This window comes from Neofelis nebulosa, chromosome 8 (genome assembly GCF_028018385.1).
Source record: "Neofelis nebulosa isolate mNeoNeb1 chromosome 8, mNeoNeb1.pri, whole genome shotgun sequence".
NCBI classification, from domain to species: domain Eukaryota; kingdom Metazoa; phylum Chordata; class Mammalia; order Carnivora; family Felidae; genus Neofelis; species Neofelis nebulosa.
The window spans coordinates 122,359,448-122,387,050 of NC_080789.1; the positions used below are offsets into that span (position 1 = coordinate 122,359,448).

General features: G+C 39.9%; 2 protein-coding genes across 2 annotated transcripts in view; one reads left to right on the forward strand and one right to left on the reverse strand.

Moving 5' to 3' along the window:
- LOC131483916 (uncharacterized) overlaps positions 1-6,804 on the forward strand; it is a 103,336-nt gene extending 96,532 nt beyond the window's left edge. Inside the window, exon 4 of the mRNA XM_058682269.1 lies at positions 6,709-6,804. The gene's annotated coding sequence lies outside the window, so the exon portion shown is untranslated. The remainder of the gene's footprint in view (positions 1-6,708) is intronic.
- The window catches only part of LOC131483917 (L-lactate dehydrogenase A chain-like), an 86,659-nt gene extending 65,578 nt beyond the window's left edge, over positions 1-21,081 (reverse strand). Inside the window, 3 exon segments of the mRNA XM_058682270.1 lie at positions 20,366-20,499; positions 20,502-20,987; positions 20,989-21,081. Of these exon segments, the coding sequence (XP_058538253.1) occupies positions 20,366-20,499; positions 20,502-20,987; positions 20,989-21,081 (713 nt within the window).
- Between the last annotated feature and the right edge of the window lie 6,522 nt (positions 21,082-27,603).

The window sequence follows — 27,603 nt, forward strand, 5'->3', positions numbered from 1 at the left end:
AACGATAAAGAGGTTATTGAATAGCACAGTCTAGAAAGGAGAGAAGTTAGGGTCATTGTATTCCACTGGGAACATACATGAGCTAGTTTGGAAAATGCCCTGAGTATATGACATGCATCTGGGAGGTGGATGTGAACAGAGTATAATAGAAAACCTGTAATACCTGGCCTGGGAGAAGGGAAGGAAATGGGGAGAGAGTTCAAGGAGACCAAGATAAGAACTATCCAGTGGCTAGGCAAAATTGGTCTTTTGCCTACAGCTGCTTCTCAATCTAACTGAAGACTGATGGGGAAATAAAACATACTTTACTCAGCTTAACACAAACTTAATATGTTTTCTGCTTCTGTGATTTCAGTGTTAACAGTCAATTCTAAACAAGGAAGCTCCGGCAGAAAAATGTATCCTCTTTTTTTTTTCACTTCCCTTAGATTTAGCAGGTGGTACAGAGGAAGGAAAAATAATAATATTTTTTTAATTCTCTCTTTTGAATTTTAAGGAGGCTCCACACCCAACATGGGACTTGAACTCACAACCCTAAGATCAAGAGTTGCATGCTCTACCAACTGAGCCAGCCACATGCCCCTAAAATTATTATTATTATTTTTTTTTAATTTCAAGTTTATTTTTGAGACAGGGAGAGCACAAGCAGGGTAGAGGCAGGGAGAAAAGGACAGAGAGAGAATGCCGAACAGGCTCCATACTGTCAGCACAGAGCCCAGTGCAGGACTTACACTCATGAACCGTGAGACCATGACGTGAGCTGAAATTAAGAGTCGGATGCTTAGCCCAGGCACCCCAAAATTATTATTTTAAAAAACATATGTACCCAAAGGAGTAGAAAACTTACGTCTATGCAAAAACCTGCACATAGCTATTTATGGCAGCCTTATCCATTATTGCCAAAACTTGGAGGAAGCCAATATGTCCTCCAGTAGGTGAATGGATAAATAAACTATGGTACATCCACACAGTGAAATATTATTTGCCCCTAAAAAGAAATGAGCCCTCAAGCCATGAAACTATGGAAGAAGCTTAAAAGCCTATTAAGTGGAAGAAGCCAACCTGAAAAGGCTACATACTATGTGATTCCAACTATATGACATTCTGGAAAAGGCAAAGCTATGGAGACAATAAAAAGATCAGTGGTTGCTGAAGGGGTGAGAAAATCAGGGCAAGGAGAAATAAATAGGCAGGGCACAGAGGATTTTTTCAGGGCAGTGAAAATACTCTGTAGAGCACTAATAATGGGCACATACAGTTATACACTTGTCCAGATCCATAAAATGTACAACACCAGAGTGAACTCTAGGGTAAACTGCGGACTTAGGGTCGTTATGATGTGTCAATGCAGATTCATCCTTGGTGAAAAATGCACCATTGTGGTAGGTGACGTTGATAACTGGGGAGGCTACGTGTGCGTGTGTGTGTGCGTGCGTGCGTGTGTGTAGAGGGGGGTATGTGGGAAATCTCCGTGCTGCCTTCCCAATTGTATTGTAAACCTAAGACTACTCTAAAAAATAAAATCTCAAATATATATAAGACTTAATTAAGGGACAGTGTTAGCAGCGAGAATATCCTGAATTCAGAAGCGTCTGGAATCCAGACATCTAGGAGTCACTACGGCGGCTGGCGGCTGCCGATCAGCACCCACAAAGCTGGTGCCAAACACTGGGATGATGACTTGGGCCGCTGCAGTTGCGTTCCCGTGACTCCATGAGATTTCTCCATGAGATTTCTTGTCGTGGAAATAGCAACAGTGGCCTCCTTTTCTCTGCAGCCATCAAAAATGAAGGAAATGGGGCGCCTGGGTGGCGCAGTCGGTTGAGTGTCCGACTTCAGCCAGGTCACGATCTCGCGGTCCGTGAGTTCCAGCCCCGCGTCGGGCTCTGGGCCGATGGCTCGGAGCCTGGAGCCTGTTTCCGATTCTGTGTCTCCCTCTCTCTCTGCCCCTCCCCCGTTCATGCTGTGTCTCTCTCTGTCCCAAAAATAAATAAAAAACGTTGAAAAAAAAATAAAAAAAAAAAAATGAAGGAAATGCATTTAATTGGATGGTACTTGCATCCAGAACATTAGCACCAAGAAACCAGGAGATGTAGGTTATTCTTATTTTTTATTATTTTCGCTTTTCCGCCCCAGCGGTGCCCTAGAAGGTGGGAGGAATGGAGTTGAGGAAGCCAGTCCTCAATTTGTCTTTTTCTTCCCATGTATTTATTTTTACAATCATTTGTTCGTATAAGTATGGACTCATGAGTATTCATTTTGTGCTCTGGGTTATCCAGTACTAATTTATTTAATTGCCCAAATTATTTCAGCCTTGACCCTTGGAACCTCTTTGAGTTGGTCCCTGTGTCCTTTTGACATATGCCCCTCAATTTGGTTTCTGTTGTTTGAGTTGTGTGTGTGTGTGTGTGTGTGTGTGTGTGTGTGTGTGCACGTGCATCTGTGTTCTGACACTACAGGGTGTTCTAGGCTTATCTCGTATGTTCCCCAACTCAGCCCTAGAATGAGCCACTGTTTCAAGGACCTGTAGTTCTTTTGTTGGAGAATGGTACTAGGAACAAAGATTGATTTGGGCACTGATTGTCATTCTTTGACCGTTGATCTTTCTGTGGCCTTATGTTTAGATATATATCTTACAAATATCATATACCTAAATTAAAAAAAAATATGTAGTGTTACAATCTTGGACTTTCAATTATAGAATTTACATTCTTTGTTTGCTGTGATTGCTTATAATAGGACTCATTTTTGTAACACTTCGGATTTGTCCTGTTTCCGTGTTTGGTTTCACTTTTTGATTGATTTTTGTTTTGTTTCTCCTTCCCTGACTTTTTTTTTTTTTGATTGATTGATTAACTTTGCTTATATTCCTTCTGTCTCATTCTGTTTTTCCCTCTACTTGTTTGAAAATTATATGCTCTCTGTATATGTGTATACTTTTTTTTGAGAGAGAGAGAATGTGCAAGCAGAGAAGGGGCAGAGTGAAAGGGAGAGAGGGAATCCCAAGCAGCCTCCATGCCCACCGCAGCCCCGACACAGGGCTCGATCTTAGGACTGTGAGATCATGACATGAGCTGAAATCAGGAGTCAGACACTTAACTGACTGAGCCACCCAGGCGTCCCTGTATACTCTTTTAGTAGTCACTTCACGCTTTTTTTTTTTTAACCTGCATTTAACTCAACAAAATCTGAAGTTAATATACCTCATTCCCAGACAATACGAGGACTTCAAGATGCTTCAAATGTATGATTAGTACCTCTCATATTATAGTCTATTGTTGACCTATATTTCATTTCTAGCATATTTTCCTCTCAAAAATCAAGCATTATATTATGGTTGTGTTCATTCAATGTTTATTTAGCTTTGTCCAGGTATTTCCGAATATCTTTCCTCATTAGTCTTTCTGTGTCTTGCATTTTCTGTCTTCAGTCATTTTTCTTCTGAGTCATATCCTTTAGAATTTCACTTAGTGAGGATGTTTTGACATTAAACCTTGTCAGTTTTTGTTCTTCTAACCATGTCTTCATCTTGCTGTAATTATTAATGTCTCATGATTCACTCGGTGACTGGGCCATGAAGCCAAGGTTACAGGCAAATAGGTGCCACCCAGGGAAGAGACCAGTGCATGATTTGAGGTTGCTGAGAACAGACAACACATTTACAGCAAGAGAGGAAGAGAGAGTGCACAGTGTAGGGACACTCAGGCAACGTAGCTGCACCCGTCCTACTTTACATGGCAGTGGAAAGACCCCACACGCCACCCTGGGGTCTAAAAGACAGAAAGTGGGGAGCATGCTGAAGAGCCATTGATGCTTTGCTTAAGTGTACATCAAGCCCAGAACAAGGAAAGATATTCTTCCACAAGACGACAAGCTCAGCGCAGGCTGTGAGCACTCTTTAGGACATGTTCTGGGCTCAAGGCCAATGTTATGCAGCCAAGCAGGGGATGAGGCATTGCTCATGGCTGCCTTTCCTTTCAGTTTCTTTTCAGCTGAAATCAGTTTTGCTGTGTATAGAATTCTAGATTGACAGCTTTCCCCCCACTCAGTACTTTGATATATTATTTCAGACTCATTTCGGCTTCCATTATTGTTGTTGAACAGTTAAGTGGGAATTTACTTGTCATTCCCTTGAAGATGATCAGTTTTATTTCTCTAGCTACTCTTAAGACTTTTTTTCTCTTTGTCTTTGGAGTTCTGAAGTTTCACAGTCGAAGGGGCGATTTCTTTATTACTGTCCTATTAGGGACTCATTAAGCTTTTTTGATCTGAGGATTGGTGTCTTTCCCCACATCTGTTAATTCTCAGCCATTATCTTTTAGTGTATTGCTTCCACTCTTTTCTCTGTTGCCTCTTTCTGATACTCTGATAAAATGTTTGTGAGTCATTTTTATTCTGTTCTCCGTGTATTTGAGACTTGGCTTCTTCTACATTCCATGTCTCATAAATCCCTCCTTTGTATTTTCCATGTCTTTATTTTTATGGACTGCATTTTAAGTGATTTATTCGGATATCATTTCAAGTTGACTGATTTTCTCTTCAACTATAGGCTTCACCCATTGAGTTGTAATTTTCACTTATATATTTTTATTATTATTTTTAAAGTTTATTTATTTATTTATTTTGAGAGAGAGCGAGGGGGGAGGGGGCAGAGAGAAAGGGAAGGGAGGGAGAGAGAGGATCCCAAGCAGGCTCCGTGCTTAGTGCAGAGCCCGACTCAGGGCTCAAAGCAACGAACCACGAGATCATGACCTGAGTCCAAGTCAGACGCTTAACTGACTGTGCCAGCCAGGTGCCCCTTCACCTACTACATTTTTAATTTATAGAAGTGGTGTGGTTCTTTTTCAGATTTTCTTGGTCATTCTTTATAGCCTTCTCCCCTCCAACATGTATTTTTTTTTTCAAACACTCCCAAGCAACTCTTCAATTCTCAGCAGACACTCAATTTTGACACTGTCTACCTAGAGAGTAGAGTCAGATACCATAGGTTAAGGGCTCAGTCCCACAAGACTGCCTCCCACTGTAGATACCAGTGGCAATTTATGTTATCACCTGTGCTTCTGACTGAGCAGCCATCAATCAGAGGTTCTCACAACCCCTCCTTGGGTTTTGACTAATTTGCTAGAGTGGGTCATAGAATTCAGGAGACCAGTTTACTTATTAACCATTTATTACACGGGGGATTAAAGGATGCAAACGAATAGTCAGATGAAGAGATACAATAAAGGGAAGTTTGAAAGGGTCCCAAACACAGACGCTTCTGTCCCATGGTTTTTGGAGTGCATCACCCTTCCAATACATGGATGGATTTTGGTTTGCCAACCTGGAAGCTCTCCAAATCTCTTACTCTTGGGTTTTTATGGAGGCTTAATTACATAGACATGATTGATTACATAATTGGCCATTGGTGATTGAACTCCATCTCTAGCTTCTGTCCCCTCCCCAGAGGTCTAGGGGTGAGGCCAAAAGTTCCAACCCTCTGATTACCTGATTGGTTTCCCTGGCAACCATCGTTCATCCTTAGAGCCTTTCCAAAAGTCTCATTAGCATAAACTCATGTGTGGTTGGAAGGAAGTTGATATAAATAGCAAGACACCTTTATTACTCTTGACATTTAGGAAATTCCAAGAATCTCAGGAGCTCTGTGCCAGGAATAAGGATGAAGACCAAATATATATATATATATATATATATATATATATATATATATATATTCCTTATTGTAAATCAAAATATCACCCCCCCCACACACACACACACTATATTGTTTAAGTTTCTATTTTAGTTCTTTAAACACTCTATGGTTAATATTCTGTTTCTGAAAATTTGAATAGTTAAGGTCTGAGTGGGTTTGCTGACTGAATTTCTGCTTGTTTTCCATCAAGATGTCCTGTTTTCTTATGTTTCAACATTTTTCAAAAACTCTTACTTCCCTTGCTTTCATTTTCTGAATTAATAGGCTTCCCTCACTTTTTTTAAAACCAGTTTTGGATTTATACACAAATCAACTGGAAAGTACAGAGTTCCCAAATCATCCTTTACCCCTTGCCTGTTTCCCTTATTATTAACATCTTGCATTAGTGTGTTGTATTCGGTACAGTTAATGAGCCAATATTGATACATTATTATGAACTAAAGTCTATCGTTTCTTTAGGGTTCACTCCATGTGTACATTCTGTGAGTTTTGATGAATGTATAATGATGTGGATCCACCATTACATTATCATACAGAATAGTTGCACCGACCCCAAATTCCTTGTGCTCTGTTTGTTAATCCTACTCTCCTTCCCCAAGCCCTGGCAACTATTGATCCTTTCACTGCCTCCATAGTTATACCTTTTCCAGAATGTCATATATTTGTAATCCTATAATATATAGCCTTTTCAGATTGGCTTCTTCCCCCTAGCAAAATGCATTTAGGCTTCTTCCATGTTCTTTCATGGCTTGATAGCTCATTTCTTTTTAGTCGTGAATAATATTCATTGTCCAGACGCATCACATTTTATTTATCCATTCACCTGCTGAAGGACATCTTGTTTGCTTTCAAGTTTGGGTGATTATGAATAAAGCTGTTATAAATAGCTGCATGCAGGTGTTTGTGTGGCATAAGTTTTCAACTCATTTGGGTAAACACCAGGGTGCACAGTGGCTGGAGAGTGTGGTTAAAGTATGCTTAGATTTGTAAGAAACCTCTAAACTCTTTTCCAGAGTGGCTGTGCTGTTTTGCATTCCCATGGCGATGAATGAGAATTGCTGTTTGTATACAACCCTGTCAGTGTTTGGATTTTAGACTTTCCAACAGGTATGTAATAGTATTTTCTGGTTTTAATTCGCCATTCTCTATTGTCATATAATGTTGAGCATCTTTTCAAATGCTTATTTGCCATATGTATATCTTCTTTGGTAAGATGTCTATTCAGATTTTTGGCCATTTTTAAATTGGGTTGTCTTCTTATTGTTGAGTTTTAAGAGTTCTTTATGTATTTTGGAAATGTTCCTTTGTCATATACTTTCTCCTAGTCTGTGACTTCTCTTTTATTCTCATAACAATATCTCTTATTGAGCAGAAGTTTTAAATTTCAGTAAAGTCCAATTTACCTGATTTTTCTTTCACGGATTGTGTTTTTTGGTGCTGTATCTGAAAAGTCTCACCAAACCCAAGGTCACTTAGGCGTTGTTCTGTGTTATCTTCTAGGAGTTTTATACTCTTGTATTATGCCTTTAGGCCTATGATCCATTTTGAGTTGGTTTTTGTGAAAAGTGTAAGGTCTTTAAGATCCCTGTGTTGGCTTGTGGACGTCCCGCGGTTCCAGCACCATTGTTGAACAGACTGTCTTTTAAACATTGAATTATCTTTGCTCCTATTTCAAAGTTTGGCTGACTATAATTTGTCTGGATCTATTTCTGGGTTCTTTATTCTGTTTTATTGGTCTATTTGTCTATTCTTTCACCAAAACTGTGCTGTCTTGATTATGATCGCTTTATAGTAAGGCTTGAAGTCGGGTAGTATCAGTCCTCCAAATCCATTTTTTTCCTTCAATCTTCTGTTGGCTCTTCTGGGTCTCAGTCTCTCCATATAAACTTTAGAATCAGCTTACCAATATTTGAAAAATAACTTGTTGGAATTTTTATTAGGATTGCATTGAATCTGGAAATCAAGTTGAGAAGAACTGGTATTTTGACAATATTGTTCTTATTCATGAACATTCTCTCCATTTATTTAAATCTTCCTTGATTTCTTTCATCAGAGTTCTCCTATAAGTCTTATACATTTTTTTTGTTAGATCTATACCTAAGTATTTCTTTTTGTTGTTGTTGTGGATATAAATGGTATTATGTTTTTAATATCAAATTCCAGTTGTTTATTTCTGGTATATAGAAAGCAATTGACCTTTTTTTTTAAAAAAAAATTTTTTTTTCAACTTTTTTTTAATTTACTTTTGGGACAGAGAGAGACAGAGCATGAACGGGGGAGGGGCAGAGAAAGAGGGAGACACAGAATCGGAAACAGGCTCCAGGCTCCGAGCCATCAGCCCAGAGCCTGACGCGGGGCTCGAACTCACAGACCGCGAGATCGTGACCTGGCTGAAGTCGGACGCTTAACCGACTGCGCCACCCAGGCGCCCCAGCAATTGACCTTTATATATTAACCTTGTAGACTGCAACCTTGCTGTAATTGCTAATTAGTTTCAGGAAATTTTGCTCAATTTGTTTAGATATTCTACGTAGATAATCATTCTTGCCTTGTTCTTGTTCTCAGTGGGAAAGCTTCTAGTTTCTTACCTTTGAGTATGATGTTAATTATCAATTTTTGTAGAACTTCTTAGTCAAGTTGAAGAAGTTTCCCTCTATTCTTAGTTTGCTCAGAGTTTTTATCATAAGTGGGCGTTGGATTTTGTCAGATGTTTTTCTGCATCTATTGATATGATCATGCGAATTTTTAGCCTGTTGCGGTAAATTACATTCATTGGTTTTCTTTCCTTATTGCTTTGTTATTTTGATAGACTTTATTCAAAAATACAAACACTCTAAAACAAACATTTCAGGTGGTGGCTGACACATCATTCAGTTGTTTGCTCTGCTGAAATGCCTTCAACTTCCCCTCAAATAAAAATTGAATGAAATTCCCAGACAAGCTTGAGCACAAGCTGAGACACAGCACTTTATTTATTTATTTATTTATTTATTTATTTATTTTTAATGTTTATTTAGTTTTGAGAGAGAGAGAGAGAGAGAGCGTGAGCACAGGAGAGAGAGAGGGACACAGAATCCAAAGCAGGCTCCAGGCTCAGAGCTGTCAGCACAGAGCCTGAAGCGAGGCTCAAACTCGTGAACCATGAGATCATGACCTGAGCCAAAGCCGGACGCTTAATTGACTGAGCCACTCAAGCACCTCAACACAGCACTTTAGAAACGTCCCGATTTCTAGAATTAAAAGAGACAACAAAAAGCACCAAAATTAAAACTAGAAGAGTTAATTCAGGTTCCAGGGTCATATCTTTCTCTTTTCTCTTTTGAGTGTAGTTGATAACACAGTGTTACGTTAGTTTCAAGTATATAACACGGTGTTTGGCAAGTTTAACCATTATGCCGTGGTCCCCACAACTGTATCCACCATCTGTCACCATGTGGCACTATTACAATATCATTGACTGTATTCCTCATGTTGTACCTTTTATTCCAACGACTTACTCACTCCATAACTGCAAGTCTGTCTTTCCCACTCCCTTTCACCCATTTTGCCCATCCCCCTACCTTCCTCCCTTCTGGCAACCATCAGTTAGTTTGTTTTCTGTATTTAAAGATCTGATTTGCTTTTTGTTTGTTTGTTTGTTCATTTGATTTTTGATAGATTCCGCTTATGGGTGAAACCATGTGGTATTTGTCTTCCTCAGTCTGATTTATATCACTTAGCATAGTACCCTCTAGGTCCATCCATGTTCTTGTCAATGGCCATGATCTCATCATTTTGTATGGCTGAGTAGTATCCCATTGTACATAGATGTCACATCTTTATCCAATTGTCTGTGGATAGACACTGGCTTTGCTTCCACATCTTGGCTATTGTAAAAAATTCTGCAATTGGGGCGCCTGGGTGGCTCAGTCGGTTAAGCGTCCGACTTCAGCTCAGGTCACGATCTCGCGGTCCGTGAGTTCGAGCCTCGCGTCGGGCTCTGGGCTGACGGCTCAGAGCCTGGAGCCTGCTTCCGATTCTGTGTCCCCCTCTCTCTCTGCCCCTCCCCCGTTCATGCTGTGTCTCTCTCTGTCTCAAAAATAAATAAACGTTAAAAAAAAAATAAAAAAATTCTGCAATTAACCTAGAGGTGCATATAACTTTTCAAATTAGTGTTTTTGGAATTTTTTGGTCAATACCCAGAAGTGGAATTATTAGATTATATACTATTTCTATTTTTAACTTTTTGAGGAAACTCCATACTGTTTTCCACAGCGGTTGCACCAATTTGCATTGCCACCAATGGCACATAAGTGTTCCTTGTTCTCCGTATCCTCGCCAACACTTGCTATTTCTTATGTTTTGATTTTAGCCATTCTGACAGGTATAAGGTGATCTCTCATCGTGGTTTTAATTTGGATTTCCCTGATGATTAGTAGTTTTGAGAATCTTTATGTGTCTTTTGGCCATCTGTATGTGTTCTTTGGAAAAATGGCTATTCAGGTGCTGTGCTCATTTTTAAATCGGATTATTTCTTTTTTTGGTGTTGATGTGTAGAAGTTATTTATATATTTTGGATATTAACCCTTATCAGATATATCATTTACAAATATCTTCTCCCATTCAGTAGGTTGCCTTGTTGTTTTGTTGATGGCTTCCTTCACTGTGCAAAAGCTTTTTATTTTGGTGTAGTCCTAATAGTTTATTTTTGCTTTTATTTCCCTTGCCTCATGAGACATACCTAGAAAAATGTTGCTGTAGCTGATGTCAGAGAAATGACTGCCTGTGCTCTCTTCTAGGATTTTTATGGTTTCAGGTCTGACGTTAGGTCTTAATCCGTTTTGAGTTTATTTTTGTGTATGGTGTAAGAAAGTGATGTAGTTTCATTTTTCTGCATGTAGCCACCCAGTTTTCCAGCACCATTTATTGGAGAGACTGTCTTTTCCCCACTGTATATTCTAGTCTCCTTTGTCATAGATTGATCGGCCATATAAGCGTGGGTTTATTTCAGGGCTGTCTATTCTGTCCCATTGGATGTGTCTGTTTTGGTGCCAGTACCATACTATTTTGATTACTACAGCTTTGTAATGTATCTTGAAATCTGCGATTGTGATACTACCAGCTTCGTACTTCTTTGTCAAGATTGCTTTGGTTATTTGCAGTCTTTTGTGGTTCTGTACAAATTTCAAGTTTGCTTTAGCTTTGTGAAAAGCGCTGTTGCTATTTTGATAAGGATTACATTGAATCTGTAGATTGCTTTGGTTAATATGTACAGTTTAATTATATTAATTCTTTCAATCCATGAGCATGGAATATCTTTCCATTTGTTTATGCTGTCTTCAATTTCTTTCACCAGTGTTCAGAGTACACGTCTTTCCCTTCCTTAGTTAAGTTTATTCATAGGTATTTTATTCTTTTTGGTACAATTGTAAGTCAGATTTTTTTTCTTAATTTCTCTTTCTAGTACGTTGTTACTGGTATAAAGACATACTGCTGATTTCTGCATATTAATTTTGTGTTCTGCATCTTAATGAATTCATGTATTACTCCGAGTAGTTTTTTGGTGGAGTCTCCAGGGTTGTCTAAGTACAGTATCATGTCATCTACGAATTATGACATTTTTACACTTCTCAATGTAGGTATCTTATAGCCTTTTCTTGTCTGATTTCTGTGGGTAGGATTTTCAGTATTATGTTGAATAAAAATTGAGAGTGGACATGCTAGCCTTGTTCCTGATCTTAGGAGAAAACTCTCAGTTTTTCACTAGTGAGTATGATGTTCGCTGTGGGGGTTTTTCATATATGGCCTCTATTATGTTGAGGTATGTTCTCTCTGAACTCACTTCGCTTAGAGTTTTTATCATGAATGAATGTTGAACTTTGTTGAATGCTTTTTCTTCATCTATTGAGATGCTCATATGATTCATATGATTTTTATCCTTTGTTTTATTCATATTGATTGATTTGCAAATATTGAACCATTTTTGCATCACTGGAATAAATCCCACTGGATGGTGGTGAAAGTTCCTTTAATGTATTTTTGAATGCTGTTTGCTAATATTTTGTTGAGGATTTTTGCATTTATGTTCATATTGGCCTATAGTTTTCTTCTTCTTCTTCTTCCTCCTCCTCCTCCTCCCCTTCCTCCTCCCCCTCCCCCTCCTCTTCTTCCTCCTCCTCTTCTTCTTCTTCTTCTTCTTCTTCTTCTTCTTCTTCTTCTTCTTTTTCGTGGTATCTTTATTTGGTTTTGGTATCAGGATAATGCTGGCCTCAAAGGATATGTTTGGCAGCTTTCTTTACTCTTCTAATTTTTGGACTAGTTTGGGGAAAATAAATATTAACTCTTCTGTAAATGTTTGGTAGAATTCACCTGTGAACCCATGTGGTCCTGAACTTTTTTGGGGTTTTTGGTAGTTTTTAAAATTTTTTATTCGATGTTGTTACTAGTAATTGATCTGTTAGGATTTTCTATTTCTTCCTGATTCAGTTTCAGAAGATTTTCTACTTCTAGAAATTAACCCATTTCTTCTGGGTTGTCCAGTTTGTTGGTATACAATTTTTCACAGTATTCCCTCATAATCCTTCATATTTCTGTAGTGTCAGTTGTTAGTGTTTCTCATTTATGATTTTATTTACTTGACTTCTTTATTTATTTACTTTCCTTGGTGAGTCTGGCTAAGAGTTTATCAATTTTGTTTTCACCTTTTCAAAGAACCAGTTCTTGGTTTCATTGACTTTTTCTATTTTTTTTTTTTTTTTTAATTTTTTTTTCAACGTTTTTTATTTATTTTTGGGACAGAGAGAGACAGAGCATGAACGGGGGAGGGGCAGAGAGAGAGGGAGACACAGAATCAGAAACAGGCTCCAGCCTCCGAGCCATCAGCCCAGAGCCTGACGCGGGGCTCAAACTCACGGACTGCGAGATCGTGACCTGGCTGAAGTCGGACGCTTAACCGACTGCGCCACCCAGGCGCCCCGACTTTTTCTATTTTTATTTAAGTTTCTATCTCATTTATTTCTACTCTGATTTTGTTATTTCCTTCTTTCTATTCACATTGGGCTTTGTTTGTTATTCTTTTTCTAGTTCCTTTAGGTGTAAGATTAGATTTTTTTATTTGAGCTTTTTCCTGTTTATTGAGGTAGGCCTGTATTGTTATATATTTCCCTCTTAGAACTGCTTTTGCTGTACCCCAAGGACTTTGAACTATTATATTTATATTTTCCTTTGTCTCATTGTATGTTTTTATTTCTTTTTTGATTGCTTCATTGACCTATTGGTTGTTTAGTGTCATGTTGCTTAACTTAGCCTGCCTGAGTTTGCATTTTTTCCAGTTTTTTTTTTTTTTCTTCTGATTTATTTCAGGTCTCCTATCACTGATTGGAAAAATTGCATGGTATAGTTTTTTGTTTTTTGTTTTTTTTTTAAATTTTTTTTTTCAACGTTTTTAATTTATTTTTGGGACAGAGAGAGACAGAGCATGAACAGGGGAGGGGCAGAGAGAGAGGGAGACACAGAATCGGAAACAGGCTCCAGGCTCCGAGCCATCAGCCCAGAGCCTGACGCGGGGCTCGAACTCACGGACCGCGAGATCGTGACCTAGCTGAAGTCGGACGCTTAACCGACTGCGCCACCCAGGCGCCCCTGCATGGTATAGTTTTAATCTTAAATTTATTGAGGCCTTTTTTGTGGCCTACATGTGATCTATTCTGAAGAATGTTCCATGTGCACTTGAAATGAATATATATTCTGTTATTTTTGGATGGAATGTTCTGTATATATCTGTCATATACAACTGGTTGAATATGTCATTCAAAGACACAGTTTCCTTATTGACCTTCTACCTGGATGATTTATCCATTGTGAGGTGTTAAACTTTCCTACTATACTTGCATTATGATTAATTTCTCCCTTTATGTCCATTAATATTTTCTTCATGTATTTAGGTGTTCCGGTGTTGGGTGTATAGATATTTATAATTGTTACAATCTCTTGTAGGATTAATCCCTTTATCATTATGTAATGCCCTTTTTTGTATCTTGTTATAGTTTTTGTTTAAAAGCCTATTTTGTCTGATAAAAGTATTCCTACTTCTTTTTTTTTTTTCATTTTTATTTACATGGTAAATGTTTTCCCATTTCTTCATTTTCAGTCTGTATGTGTCTTTAGGTCTGAGGTGAGTCTCTTGTAGGCAGCATAGACATGGTCTTGGGTTTGTTTTTTGGATTTTTTTTATCCATTCCACCACCCTTTTTATTGGAGCATTTAGACCATTTACATCTAAATTAATTACTGATAGGTATGTAGTTATTGCTATTTTGTTATTTTTTTCTATTTTTTCTTGTTCCTTTTTGTAGTTCTTCTCTGTTCCTTTCTTTTTCTCCTGCTCTCTTCTTTTTGTGATTGATGAGTTTCTGTAGTGTTATGTTTTACTTTCTCTTTCTTTTTTGTGTGTCTATTATAGGTTTTGGGATTGTGGTTACCATGAGGTTCATATCTAATTTCCTAAATACATACCAGTCTGTATTAATCTGATGTTCATTTAAGTTCAAAGTGTTTATTTATTTTTGAGAGGGGCAAAGAGAGAGGAAGAGAGAATCCCAAGTAGGTTCCACTCTCAGAGCAGAGCCTAATGCATGGCTTGATCTTACCACCATGAGATTATGGTCTGAGCTAAAATCAAGAGTCAGACAGACACTTAACTGACTGAGGCACCTAGGCACCCCTAAGTTCAAAACACATTCTTTTTTTTTTTTTTTTAATGTTGATTTCTTTTTAAAAAAAAATTTTTTTTTAACGTTTATTTATTTTTGAGACAGAGAGAGACAGAGCATGAACAGGGGAGGGTCAGAGAGAGAGAGGGAGACACAGAATCTGAAACAGGGTCCAGGCTCTGAGCTGTCAGCACAGAGCCCGACGTGGGGCTTGAACTCACAAACTGCGAGATCATGACCTGAGCCGAAGTCGGACGCTTAACCGACTGAGCCACCCAGGCGCCCCTCAAAACACATTCTTAACAAAAAATTTTTTCTATTTTTTCTTCCCTCCTCTATCTTTAATGTATCTGCTGTCATATTTTACATATTTGTATTCATAATTCTTTTACATCTAATTATGGCCATTTCTTTTCTACTTCTTAAAGAAGTCCTTTTAATATTTCTTGTAAGTCTAATATAGTGGTGGTCAACTCCTTTACCTTTTGTTTGTCTGAGAAAATTTTGATCTCTTCTTCAAATATGAATGATAATCTTGCCGGGTAGAGTATTCTTGGTTGTAGAATTTTTTTCCTTTTGGTACTTTGAATACATCATGCCACTCTTTTCTGGCTTGCAATGTTTCTATTGAAAAATCAGCTGATAGCCTTATAGGTTTCCCTTGTAGGTAACTTTTTACTTCTTACTTGCTGCTTTTAAAATTCTCTGTCTTAAGCATCTGGGTGGCTCAGTCGGTTAAGGGTCTGACTTCGGCTCAGGTCATGATCTCATGGTTCATGAGTATGAGCCTTGCATCGGGCTCTGTGCTGACAACTCAGAGCCCGGAGCCTGCTTCAGATTCTGTGTCTCCCTCTTTTTCTGCACCTCCCCCACTCACGCTATCTCTCTCTCTCTCCCAAAAATAAATAAACATTAAAAAACATTTTTTTAATTCTCTCTCTTTAACCTTTGACATTTTAATTATTATGTCATGGTATGGACCTCCTTAGGCTCATCTTCTTTGGAGCTGTCTGTGTTTCTTGAACCTGGATGTCTGTTTTCTTCCCTAGGTTTGGAAAGATTGCAGCTATTATTTCTTCAGGTAAATTTTCTACCCCTTTCTCTCTCTTTTCTTTCCCTTATTCTGGGACTCCCATATTGTGAATGTTTGTTCACTTGATGTTATCCAACAGATACCTTACCCTATCATCCTTTTTAAAATTATTTTCTCTTTTTGCTGTTCAGCTTGAGCGCTTTCCATTACACTGTCTTCCAGACTGCTGATATATTGTCCTGTGTCCACTAGTGTGTTTTGTATTTGTTATTGAATTCTTCATCTCTGATTAGTTCTTTTTAATACTTTCTATCTCTTTATTAAAGGTCTTAACTAAGTTCTTCCACTCTTCTGTCCAGCCTGGGGAGTGTTTTTATGATCATTACTTTAACTTCCCTATCAGGCATATTGTTAATCTCTGTTTCATTCTGTTCTTTTTCAGAGATTTTTGTCCTGTTCTTTCTTTGAGAGCATATTCTTCTGTCTTGCCATTTTGCTTAACTTTCTGTGTTTGTGTCTATGGATGAGGAGAACAGCTACTTCTCCTAAACTTGAAGGAATGGTCTTATGTATGGTCATCCTCTATGTGTGGGTGCTTGGTGACTTTTGCTGGCTGACTGGAGCTATGGCTGGCATAGGCTGGAGGTCCTGGACTTGCCACACAGTGGACACCCTGTCAGGAAAGCTAAAGCTGAAGTGGGTGCAGGTGAGGGTGTCTTGACATTCACTGATTTTCTTTTTTTTTTTTTTTAATTTTTTTTTAACGTTTATTTATTTTTGAGACAGAGAGAGACAGAGCATGAATGGGGGAGGGTCAGAGAGAGGGAGACACAGAATCTGAAACAGGCTCCAGGCTCTGAGCTGTCAGCACAGAGCCCGACGCGGGGCTTGAACCCACGGACCGCGAGATCATGACCTGAGCCGAAGTCGGCCGCTCAACCAACTGAGCCACCCAGGCGCCCCGACATTCACTGATTTTCAAATGTTGAAGCAGCTGTGCTTACCTGACATGAATCCCACTTGATTGTGGGCTATAATTCTTTTTTTTTTATTATTGTTTTTTAATGTTTATTTATTTTTGAGACAGAGAGAGAGCATGAACAGGGGAGGGGCAGAGAGAGAGGGAGACACAGAATCTGAAATGGGCTCCAGGCTCCGAGCTGTCAGCACAGAGCCCGACGCGGGCTATAGGCGCCCCCTATAATTCTTTTTATACATGGTTGGAATCAGTTTGCTAATATTTTGTTGAGGATTTTTGTATCTGTATTCAAATATTGGTTTGTAGTTCTCTTTTTCATAATGTCTTTGCCTGCTTTTGTTATTAGGGTAATGCTGGCTTCATAGAATGAGTTAGGAAGTATTCTTTCTGCTTCTATTTTCTGGAAGAGACTGTAGACAATTGTTATAATTTCTTCCATTAATGTATGGCAGAATTCAACAGTGAATTCATTTGGGCCTGATACTTTCTGTTTTAACAGGTATTCATTATTGATTCAATTTCTTTAATAGACATTGTCCTATGTAAGTAATATATTTCTCCTGGGTATATTGCATCATTCAAGATTTTGGTCCATTTCATCTATATTACCAAATTGTGGGAATACATGTGTTCATAATTTTTTTATTGTCTATTCTATATCCATGGGATCAAAGATCAGGCTGTCCTTTCATTTCTGACATTGTGTCTTTTCTAGGCAGAAATTCTAGACAGAATTCTTGGGTTTTACAAAGCCTGCTTCACTATCAGGATGTAGACATTCTGATGAGATTGGAACTATATTCCAAATTTTACTGCATACAGAATTCTAGGTTGGTGGCATTTTTCTGTAAATACTCTAAGTATTTCACTCCACTCTCTTCATGTTTGCATGGTTTCTGAAGAGAAGTTGTAATAGAAAAAACTGACATTCTTATATTTGTTCCTTCGTAGTAAGGTTTCCCCCCCTTTGACATCTTTCAAATTCTTCTCTTTGTCTTTATTTTTCTGTGGTCTGGATATATGACAAAGTGTGGATTTTTTGGTATTCATCCCATTTCTGCTATCTGAGCTTCCTTGCCCTGTGGTTTGGTGTCTATCGTTAATTTTGGAAACTCTCGGTCATTATTGCTTCAAATATTTCTTCTGTTATTTCCTCTCTTGTTTTCATTTTTATTTCCATTATGCATATGTTACACCTTTTAGAATTGTCCCCCAGTTCTTGGATAGTCTGCTCTCTTTCATTCATTTTTCACAATGCATTTCATTGTCGGAAGTTTCTATGAACATTTCTTCAAGATCTTTCTTTCCTCAGTCATGTCCAGTCTGTTGACGAGCCCATCAGAGACATTCTTCATTTCTATTATGGTGTTTTTGGTTTCCGGTATGTCCTTTTGATTCTTTCTTTGAGTCCCCATCTCTCTGCTTACATTAACCATGTTCTTGCATCATGCCCAGTTTTTCCATTGGGATTCTTAGGACATTAATGATAGCTGTTTTAATTCCCAGTCTGATCACTCCATGTCTCTGCCATACCTAAGTTTGGTTTTGGTGTATGCTCTCTCTTCAAATTATTTGTTGTTGAAAACCAGATATGATGTACTGTATAAAAGGAACTAAGGTAAATAGGCCTCCAGTGTGAGGTTTTAAGGTTATGTGGCTAGGGGTTAGATTGTTTACTGCTCACTGTGGCTGTAAGTATCATAGGTAAAAAGTTTCTCTGGTGTCCTTGTTTTTGTCTCTGCTGTTTTCCTTGGGTTTCCCTGGAGACTTTTTCTTAAATAAGATCTGGGACATGCAGTTCTTTCTGTTCTGTTCCCCTGTTATTATACAGAAGCCCTGCTGATGAGGTGGTGAGCTGTTAAGGGGAGGGTCTGCATTCCCTAGTCCTAGGATTAGGTCTCAGTCTTTCAGAGAGTCTGTGCCTCTGGGCTGTGATCTTTACAAGTGCTTCTCAGTTATGGGTTTTTGTGCCATTTTGTTTTGTTTCCTCTTTTTTTTTTTTTTCAAATGTTTATTTATTTTTGAGAGACAGAGACAGAGTGCAAGTAGGGGAGGGGCAGAGAGAGAGGGAGACACAGAATCCAAAGCAGGCTTCAGGCTCTGAGCTGTCAGCACAGAGCCAGACGGGGGCTCGAACTCACGAGAGCTGGGAGATCATGACCTGAGCCCCAAGTCGGATGCTTAACAGACTGAGCCACCCAGGCGCCCCTGTTTTGTTTCCTCTTTAGATGAGATAGTCATGCTAGAGTTGTCTGGAATTAGGTATTTCCCTTCTCCTGCATTGGCTAGACTCTGATAAAATCCTAGGTAGTTGGGGTCTGGTAAAACAGGTTATCTTGAGGGCAGGCCTCACGAAAAGAACAGAATTATCTATGCCTTCTTCAAAGTGGTGGCTGTTTGCCAGAAGCAAGAGGAGATTTTTCTCCAGTCTTCACTGAGAGAGAGTCTGGTAAGACTCTTGGGAGTAAAACTCACAAAAAGCATGGAGCTCCCTGCCTAAAACTGGATCGCCCTGCAATTTCAAAACTTAAACTTGCCTACGTTGAGCTTCCCGCAATTCATCCATTACAGATTAAGTTTTCCCATTCTGGTACTGGTCCTTGTGGGAGCTTCTTCTCCTGCTTTGGTAAGTTGTGATTGTCTGTATCTAACTGCCTGTCTGTTCGGTTGCAGGGGGTGGGGGTGTGTGGTGTGGATTCCCCTGTGATCTCAGTTCTCTGGGGATCTAACAAGAATTGTCAATTTCAGCTTGTCCAGCTTTTTTCTTCTTGAGAGGGAGTGATGACTTTCAAGCTCCTTACATGCTGGGCTGGAAACTAGAAATCCTTTGCTTTAATTTTCCTATATGTAAAAACATTTCTTTAATGCGTATTTATTTGAGAGAGACAGAGCATGAGCGGGGGAGGGGCAGAGAAAGAGGGAGACCCAGAATCCGAAGCAGGCTTCCAGGCACAGAGCCCAAGGCGAGACTTGAACCCGCGAATGTGAGATCATGACCTGAGCTGAAGTCGGACGCTTAACCGACTGAGCCACCCAAGCGCCTCTAATTTTCCTATATTATTTTATTTGAACTGCGCTTTATTTATATTCTAAAGACTGTGGGATGGATTACAAAACTGATTATGTGTAGGTTTTTGAAATGGAAATTAGATGTGAAGCCGTGAAGAGAATGCAGCAAGAATGCTGTTCATAAGGACTATTACCATTACGGTGCCTGAGCGTCACATTGGACCAGGGATTTCCTGCTAGTGACATCAGAAGAAGGAATTATCGTAGGTTCCACAGTTATATTTACCCTGCTGAGCAAACATACCAGTTTTGGAATAAGGACAGCATTCTCCTGCTTCTAAATTCTAAAGTAAATTTACCACGTGGGATAAACAAGCAGAACGTTGCGCAACTGACATAACAATAATGGTTTGGTTTTTTTTTTAAATCTTTTAAAAATCTTTTGTTTGTTTTTGAGAGACAGAGAGGGAAAGAGAGGGAGAGAGAAGGGGAGGGGCAGAGAGAGAAAGAGGAAGAGAGGGAATCCCAAGAAGGCTCCACGCTGTCCGCACGAGCCCAATATGGGACTGGATCTCACAAACCCCGAGATCATGACCTGAGCCAAAATCAAGAGTTGGATGTTTAACCGAGTGAGCTACCCAGGTGCCCCTTCAATATATTATTTTATTTGTTATTTATTTTGAGAGAGACAGAGAGAGAGAGGGTGCATGCATGCAAGAAGGGGAGGGGAAGAGAGAGAGGCAGAGAGAAAATCCCAAGCAGGCTCCCGCTGTCAGTGCCGAGCCTGACGCAGGCCTCGACCTCATGACCATGAGATCATGACCTGAGCCAAAATCAAGAGTCCAGTGCTCAACTGACTGAGCTACTCAGGCACCCCCAGATAAAGTTTTTAACAATCAGCAGATACATATGTTATTTTACACATCCCTTTTTCATCGTGACTTCCTGTAAAAACCAACATTAACGTATGATTCAGTAGGCATGTTGGGTGAAAGAACCGGAAGTTCTGAGTGTTTAGGGAGGCACCAGCAACATTTACTCCACTCCGTGTAGGCACTCTAGAACCTCCATGCTTCCCAAGGACCCACGCGTGATGAAGCTTAATGGGAGGACTCCCAGCCTTCCTCCCATTAGGTAATGGAACCAGGCTGAATCCAGATTGCAGCCACTTCCAATAACATGGTTTTGGGGAAACCCACATAGATCCAGATATCCCCCCGAACTGGAAACAAGCAACTTGCAGTTTGAGCTGGTTTTTACAGTATTAGGGATGATAAATTGAGAGATGTGTATGTTACGCTGGGCCAAATTAGGATGGTTTTCTCCCTCCTGCTGACGTGCCCCGGCCATGATAATAACCAGCTTAGAGTTTGCAGTCCCGTTATAGCCTTTGCCAGAGACAAATTTTGGCGTTCTATGGAAAAGGCTGCTGTGCTGGAGATCCATCATCTCTCCCTTCAATTTGTCTTCCATGACCTCAACAAGAGCATGTTCATCTGCCAAGCCCTTCATTAAGATAGTGATGGCCCAGGCCATGCCAACAGCACCAACCCCAACAACTGTAATCTTAATTCTGGGGGTGGGGTGAGGGGTGGTCTTCCTTAAGAAGGTTAAGAAGGCTCTGAATCAGCTGTTCCTTAAGAGTTGCCACGTGGGGCTTAGAATCGAAAGGCATTGAGAGTGCAAGTTGGGTGGGTGGGTGTCGGTGGCATGTGGCATTGGGTCTGGACTTGGTGGCAGTGGCTCTGGTACTCTGTCATATCTGCATTTCTACTGTGAAAGTTGAGAGATTTATGCAGTTCATTACTGAGACGGAGCGCTGCCCCACCTTGGCTCGAGCTTGTAGACCTGTGAGCAAAACCAAATTCCTCTTCAAGAAGCCCGGACTAGTGTTCGATCAAGACTCCACACCTCTACACCATGATACATAAACAAAGGGATTTTGGGTCCAGAAAACAACACGTTGTCTGCTTTTACAGCTGTACCAAGAGGTCGATAATACCTTGGGGTGGGGGAGGAAATGCCAGATTCTAAGCAGCATAAGCTCTTGGTATGAACAGTGGGCTGAAAAATGTCCCCCCCCCCCCGCCAGGTAATGAACACAGTGACTTCCTGAATCAAGTAAACAGGGAATGGAGAGTTCTGAAATAAAATTCATTTTGGGGATAGTCGGAGGTTTTGTGGAAGAATACGTTGTATTTTGAAGAGAAAGATGAGAAATCAAGATAATAGATATACAAGGTATACTTTCTGTTTTGCTGCCTTGCTAAGTTGTGTCTTATTAAACAACTCAGTAATTTATTAGGTTAAGCTAATTAGCCACAATCAAGTTTTAGTGTCAGGGCTATACCACAAACAAGGACTGGAAACTATGCACAGCAAGCGGTAGGAGCCACTTCAGAGTTGAACTTGAGCAGAGTTGCCCAGAGCAGAATTTCTACCTTTTGCAACTTCCCTCTAAGGGTTCCAGTGGGAGCTTGGTAAGAGCAGCTAAAAAGTGTGAGTAACTTGTACCTCCATTTCCCTCAGCAAAAGGATTTAATTATACTCCATTATACGCAGAATTCACACATCTTTGATTGTTCTTTCTAAACCCCTTTCAATATTGCTTTGGCTGCTAATTGTGATTTGCTTGGGTTGAGGAAAAAGATTAATGCAGGGCAGCCATATTGAGTATCTTTGTTTTTATTTAATAAATATGCAGCGGATAAATACATCCAGTAATTAGAGGAGACTGTACATTAGATACGTATGCCATGGAAGAAGGAGATTTGGGCAATAGTAATTTCATAAAGTTAGCAAGATTCACTGTTGTTCCATACTTACTGGCCCATGATGAACTAGATTCTTATTTCTTGGGGCACCTGGATGGCTCAGTTGGTGAGCATCCGACTTTGGCTCAGGTCATGATCTCATGGTTTGTGAGTTCAGGCCCCACATCGGGCTCTGTGCCGACAGCTCAGAGCCTGGAGCCTGCTTCAGATTCTGTGTCTCCCTCTCTCTCTGCCCCTCCCCTGCTCCTGCTGTGTCTGTCTCTCACTCAAAAATAAATAAACATTAAAAGATATACTTATTTCTTCATGTTTGTTGGGGGTGCCATAGGTTACACTGCTTCTTAGTCGGCATTGATTCAGATTAAACTGAATGCTAAGTTCCTTACGAGGTAAATACATTGTAAAGGAAAGAAGAGAACTGACATTTTTCTGCTGAATTCCCATTATCTATAGATCCTACTCATTTTCCCCAAACTTACATACCTTAAAGCCAGATTTTGTATCATTTATCTACTAAAAAGCCTTTGATAGCTCTTTCTTATCCACGGAATAACTCCTATAAAAGCAAATTTGTTGAAAGAATTCAGGCCTTTCATAATTTGGCCTGATTTTATCTCCATAGAGACTGAACATTTTTATTAGCGTGTAGTCACATTAATCAATGGCTTTTCTTCAAACACTTCATGTTTCTCCTTATCTGCCATTGTTTGCTCAATCAATTGTGTGTGTGTGTGTGTGCGCGCGTGTGTGTGTATGTTTCTTCCTGAACTTAGAGAAATACTTCACAAATAGAAGGACTTTGAAAAAGAACCTAAAAAAAGGAAGGAAGGAAGGAAGGGAGGGAGGGAGGGAGGGAGGGAGGAAGGAAGGAAGGAAGGGAAAGACTTAGGAAAATTTTTTTCCCTGTTATTTTCTCCTTTTTTCTTCTTAAACTGAAGTATAGTGGACACACAATATTACATTAGTTTCAGGTGTACAACATAGTGATTCAATAAGTTTATACATTTTGCTATGCTCACCACAAGTATAACCCATACAACACCATTGCAATACTATTGACTATATTCCCTATGCTGTATCTTCCTGTGACTTATTCATTCCGTAACTGGAAGCCTGTATCTCTCACTGTCCTTCCCCCATTTTGTACCTCCCTCCCCTCCGGAAACCACCAGTTTGTTCTCTGTATTTATGGCTCTGTTTCTGCTTTTTGTCTCTTCTTCTTCTTCTTCTTCTTCTTCTTCTTCTTCTTCTTCTTCTTTTTTAGATTCTACATATAAGTGAAATCCTACAATATTTGTCTTTCTCTGACTTATTTCACTTAGCATAATACTCTCTAGGTCCATTTATGTTGTTGCAGACGGCAAGATCTCACTCTTTTGTTATGACTAATATTCCAATGTATGTATATGTGTGTGTGTGTGTGTGTGTACATCTTTGTCCATTCATTTATCAATAGACACTTGGGTTCCTTCTATATCTTGGCAATTGTAAATAACGCTGTGATTAACATAGGACAGAGGTGCATATATGTTTTCAAATTTTGTTTTGTTTTCTTCGGGTAAACACCCAGTAGTGGGATTACTGGATCCTATGTTTTTTATATGTTTAATTTTTTGAGGAATTTGAGTATGGAGGCATACCGTTTTCCACGATGGCTGCACCAATATACATTCCCACCAATAGTGCACGAGGGTTCCTTTTTCTCCACATCCTTGCCAACACTTTTTATTATTTGTTTTTTTGATTCTAGTCATTCTGACAAGTGTAAGGTGGTATCTCATTGTGGTTTTGATTTGTATTTCCCTGATGATGAGTGATCTTGAGCATCTTTTCTTGTGTCTGTTGGCCATCTGTGTGTCTTCTTTGGAGAAATGTCTGTTCATGTCTTCTGCCCATTTTTTAATTGGATTATTTGTTGTTGTTTTTTTTGGGGGGGTGGCTCAATAGAGACTATATGTGAGCACTCTGGGTGTACACAAATCTCCTAATCTTGCTGTGCTCACTGGGGCTTCCCTCTGGTTTTCTTATTTGCACAAGGACCTGAGTCCTCCATGAACTTCAAGTCAGTTGACCAACGTTCTGGTGCTTTTCTGCCTAGCCTTGAGCATCACTGTTCCCAAACATTATGTTCCCCAAGAACTGGCTGAGATTTTGTTCTTTTTTTTTTTTAAGTTCATTTATTTTGAGAGAGAGAGAGAGAGAGAAAAAGAGTATGTGAGTGGAGGAGGGGCACACAGAGAAGAGAAAGAGGATCCCAAGCAGGCTCCACACTGTCCACGCAGAGCCTGATGCAGGGCTCAAACCCACAAACTGTGAGATCATGACCTGAGCTAAAATCAAGAGTCAGACACTTAACTGACTGAGCCCGCTAGGTGCCCCAATAAATGCTTATTCTTAATATGTGATCATTTTTTATGTGTCCTTTATAGTTGAGATTTTGTTTTTAACCAGATATACCACTACCAATCATGATACCACCATGGTTCTGTTGCCATTTTCTACCTACTGAATTGGATACCAGCACAGCCTAGATCAGTTCTGGGGCCACTACATACTTTGGACCCTGCCCATTGTGGGGGAGGGGTCAATCCTGTGTCCAGATTGGCTTTTTATAGATCATTTTGCCCATGGTAGATTAGCCTGCTGCAGATACACCAGCATACGGGGAGTTGGTGCCTGCTCAAGACTCTGCAGCTGAGTTTACCCCCTGGTCTATCTGACCCTGAGCGTTCTTCTTTAAAAAATATGTGGAAAGAAAACAAGATATTTCTCTATAGGCTGGTCAAATATTAGGCAGGGGTCTACCTCACTTTCAACTCTTTCTCCTATTTTATTTTAACGTGTCATTAGTGAGGATCTATAACAGCCTTTAAACTATTTTGGGTGTAATAGTAGCTTAAAAAATCTGTTTTGTACATTTCAAGTATCTTCAGTTTCCCACAAGTGTCATTCAAAATCCTTTCTGATGGGTTTTAATTCTTTTGTTGTTGTTGATAAGTGTATCCCTTTAGTCATTTGCATTGTACAGCCAAGCTTAATAGATAGGCTGAAATTCTAGGAGTTGAGTCTCCCAGGTGGCTCAGTAGACTCAAAGAGCCAGTGCAAGAGCTGGGATACACAAGGGATGTCCTGGGTGGTTCAGTGGGTTGAGCGTCCAATTCTTGATTTCAGCTCAGGTCATGATCCCGGGGTTGTGGGCTCAAGCCCCATGTAGGACTCCATGCTGAGCATGAAGCTTGCTTAGGATTCATATATTCTCTCTCTCTCTCTCTCTCTCTCTCTCTCTCTCTCTCCCCTTCTGCCCCTCTCCCCCACTTATACTCTCTCTCTCTTTCTCTAAAATAAACAAAATTTTAAAAAAGAAATGCAGTGCTCAGTAAGCAGCGTCCATCATTATCACCATCATTACGAGCTGATAATCCTCAGGTATGAGCCTACACTTCCGTGGATATTCTATTTTAGGAATCTATTCTCTATGAATAAAATGTTATAGGATGGGATAGAATACCTTTGTAATAGTGAATGGGTTTTAACTTTTTATGTACAACTTTGGTTCTAGAAGATACGTGAACCAAGCATCATGGTGGAAGGTGTCCATTCCAAATATCAGGGGTGTGGTGTGGGAAAGCCCGCCAGGATCTGGAAATTGGGCTGGATGCTGCGCTCCCCAGACTACCTTCTCACTGCAGATCTGGAAAGAGAATTCAGCCATCACATACGGGAGAAGGACAACGCACACACCTTATCCAAGTTTAACTGGGACTTGCCTTGACTAAGGAGGGGTAAAGAAAAACCCAGATATATTTATTAAAGCTGAATTGCATGGAGTGTTGCCCAGCGTGAGCTACTATGCCAGGCTTGTTATACAGAGCAGCATATTTATTCCTTCTAAGAACCTGGTGATGTAAGGGTTCTGCTTGTCCTTTCTATAGATGAGGAAACTGAGACTTAGAAAAAAAAGAACACACCACATATCCTTACCTACTAAGCAGCAGAGTTGAGCTTTGAACCTTTATCCCAGAAAAAGAAAGAAAAGGAAAAGATGAACACCATTTGGAAGAGTCCAAGAAATCTCTGAAAATAACCTGCTGCAGAATTCAAAAGAAAATTGCTTCTTTAGTTGGCTGCAAGAACACATGGGCCCAGTGGCTGGATAGAGAAGTCATAACAATAGTCAAGATGAAATTTTAAGAGTGAAAAGGAAATAGAACAAAAGGAGACAAAGTGAACCGGAATAAACCATCCAACTTCTTATATGCATTTTGCATCGATTTCTAGACTGTTAGTCTGCCATTGTTCTGTCTATCGCAGTGCGAGTACCACATTCTTTATTGTAACTTTGTAATACGTCAACATCTGGTTGGGCAAGATTTTCTTCTCTATTCAGTATGCATTTATGACTAGAAAGTATTTCTCAGCCAAGTACAATGAAAGGGAGCCTCTCTATTCTGATAAAGGATCTCTAGCAGAAGCCAGCTGCAAGCATCACGTTTAATGGAAATGTTTCAGAGCATGCCCTTTAAAGTTAGGAATAAAACAACGATGCAGGCTCTCAGGGCTGCTATCCAGTGTTGTTGTAGAGGTCCTACCCGGTTAGACGAGAACTAAACAATAGAAGGATTGGAAAAAATATATAAGTAAAACTGGCACCAGATGCCCTGATTAAAAGCACAGGCATCTGGAGGGAATCTACTAGATTAACTACTAGAACCAATATGAGTGCTCACCAGCCTTCCTGAGTGCAAGACCAAAATATCAAAACCAGTCAGGTTCCTATACAATCAAGAAGCATAACTTTTGAAAAGCTTCCATTTACAAGAGCAACATAAGGTATAAGATACCCTTAGAGTGGGGGGGGGGGGGGGGGAGGCAGGTAACACACCCTTACCTCTCCCTCACACCTGGGCTTGGAAACAGTTGAAAGGTGGACAAAGTCAGAAAGAGGGACGTCAACACATAGGTAGAGACTTAAAGGAAGCGAGGGGTTGAGACTTGGTAGTGTCTAGGGAAAGAGATCTCAAGTAGAGGGGGCAGAGAGTGCCAAGAGCCCTAGGTAGGAGCATGTGTGGTGAGCTGGGCAATAGTAAGGAGGCTGGTGTGGCAGGAATGAGGGCTGGGGAGGCAGCAAAGTAGTTGAGGTTGGGGAGGTCAACTGACGCGAGGAAGGCAGCCAGGGACTCAACCGATCAGTCAATCCATTGATACATCATTTAGGGTCTCGTAAGATTGGGGAGAGGAAGGTGACAGGAGGGAAGCCTTTACATAAGGTTTTTGAGGAAGAGTGTCATGACCACATTTTTTTCCTAACAGGCTTCTTCCAACTGGTGGAGAATGAACTTTAAGGGGCAAGAGGGGAAGCAGGGAGCCTGGTGAGGAGCTGTGGAGGTAGCCCAGGCGAGAGAGGTCAGTGGCTACATTTGGAT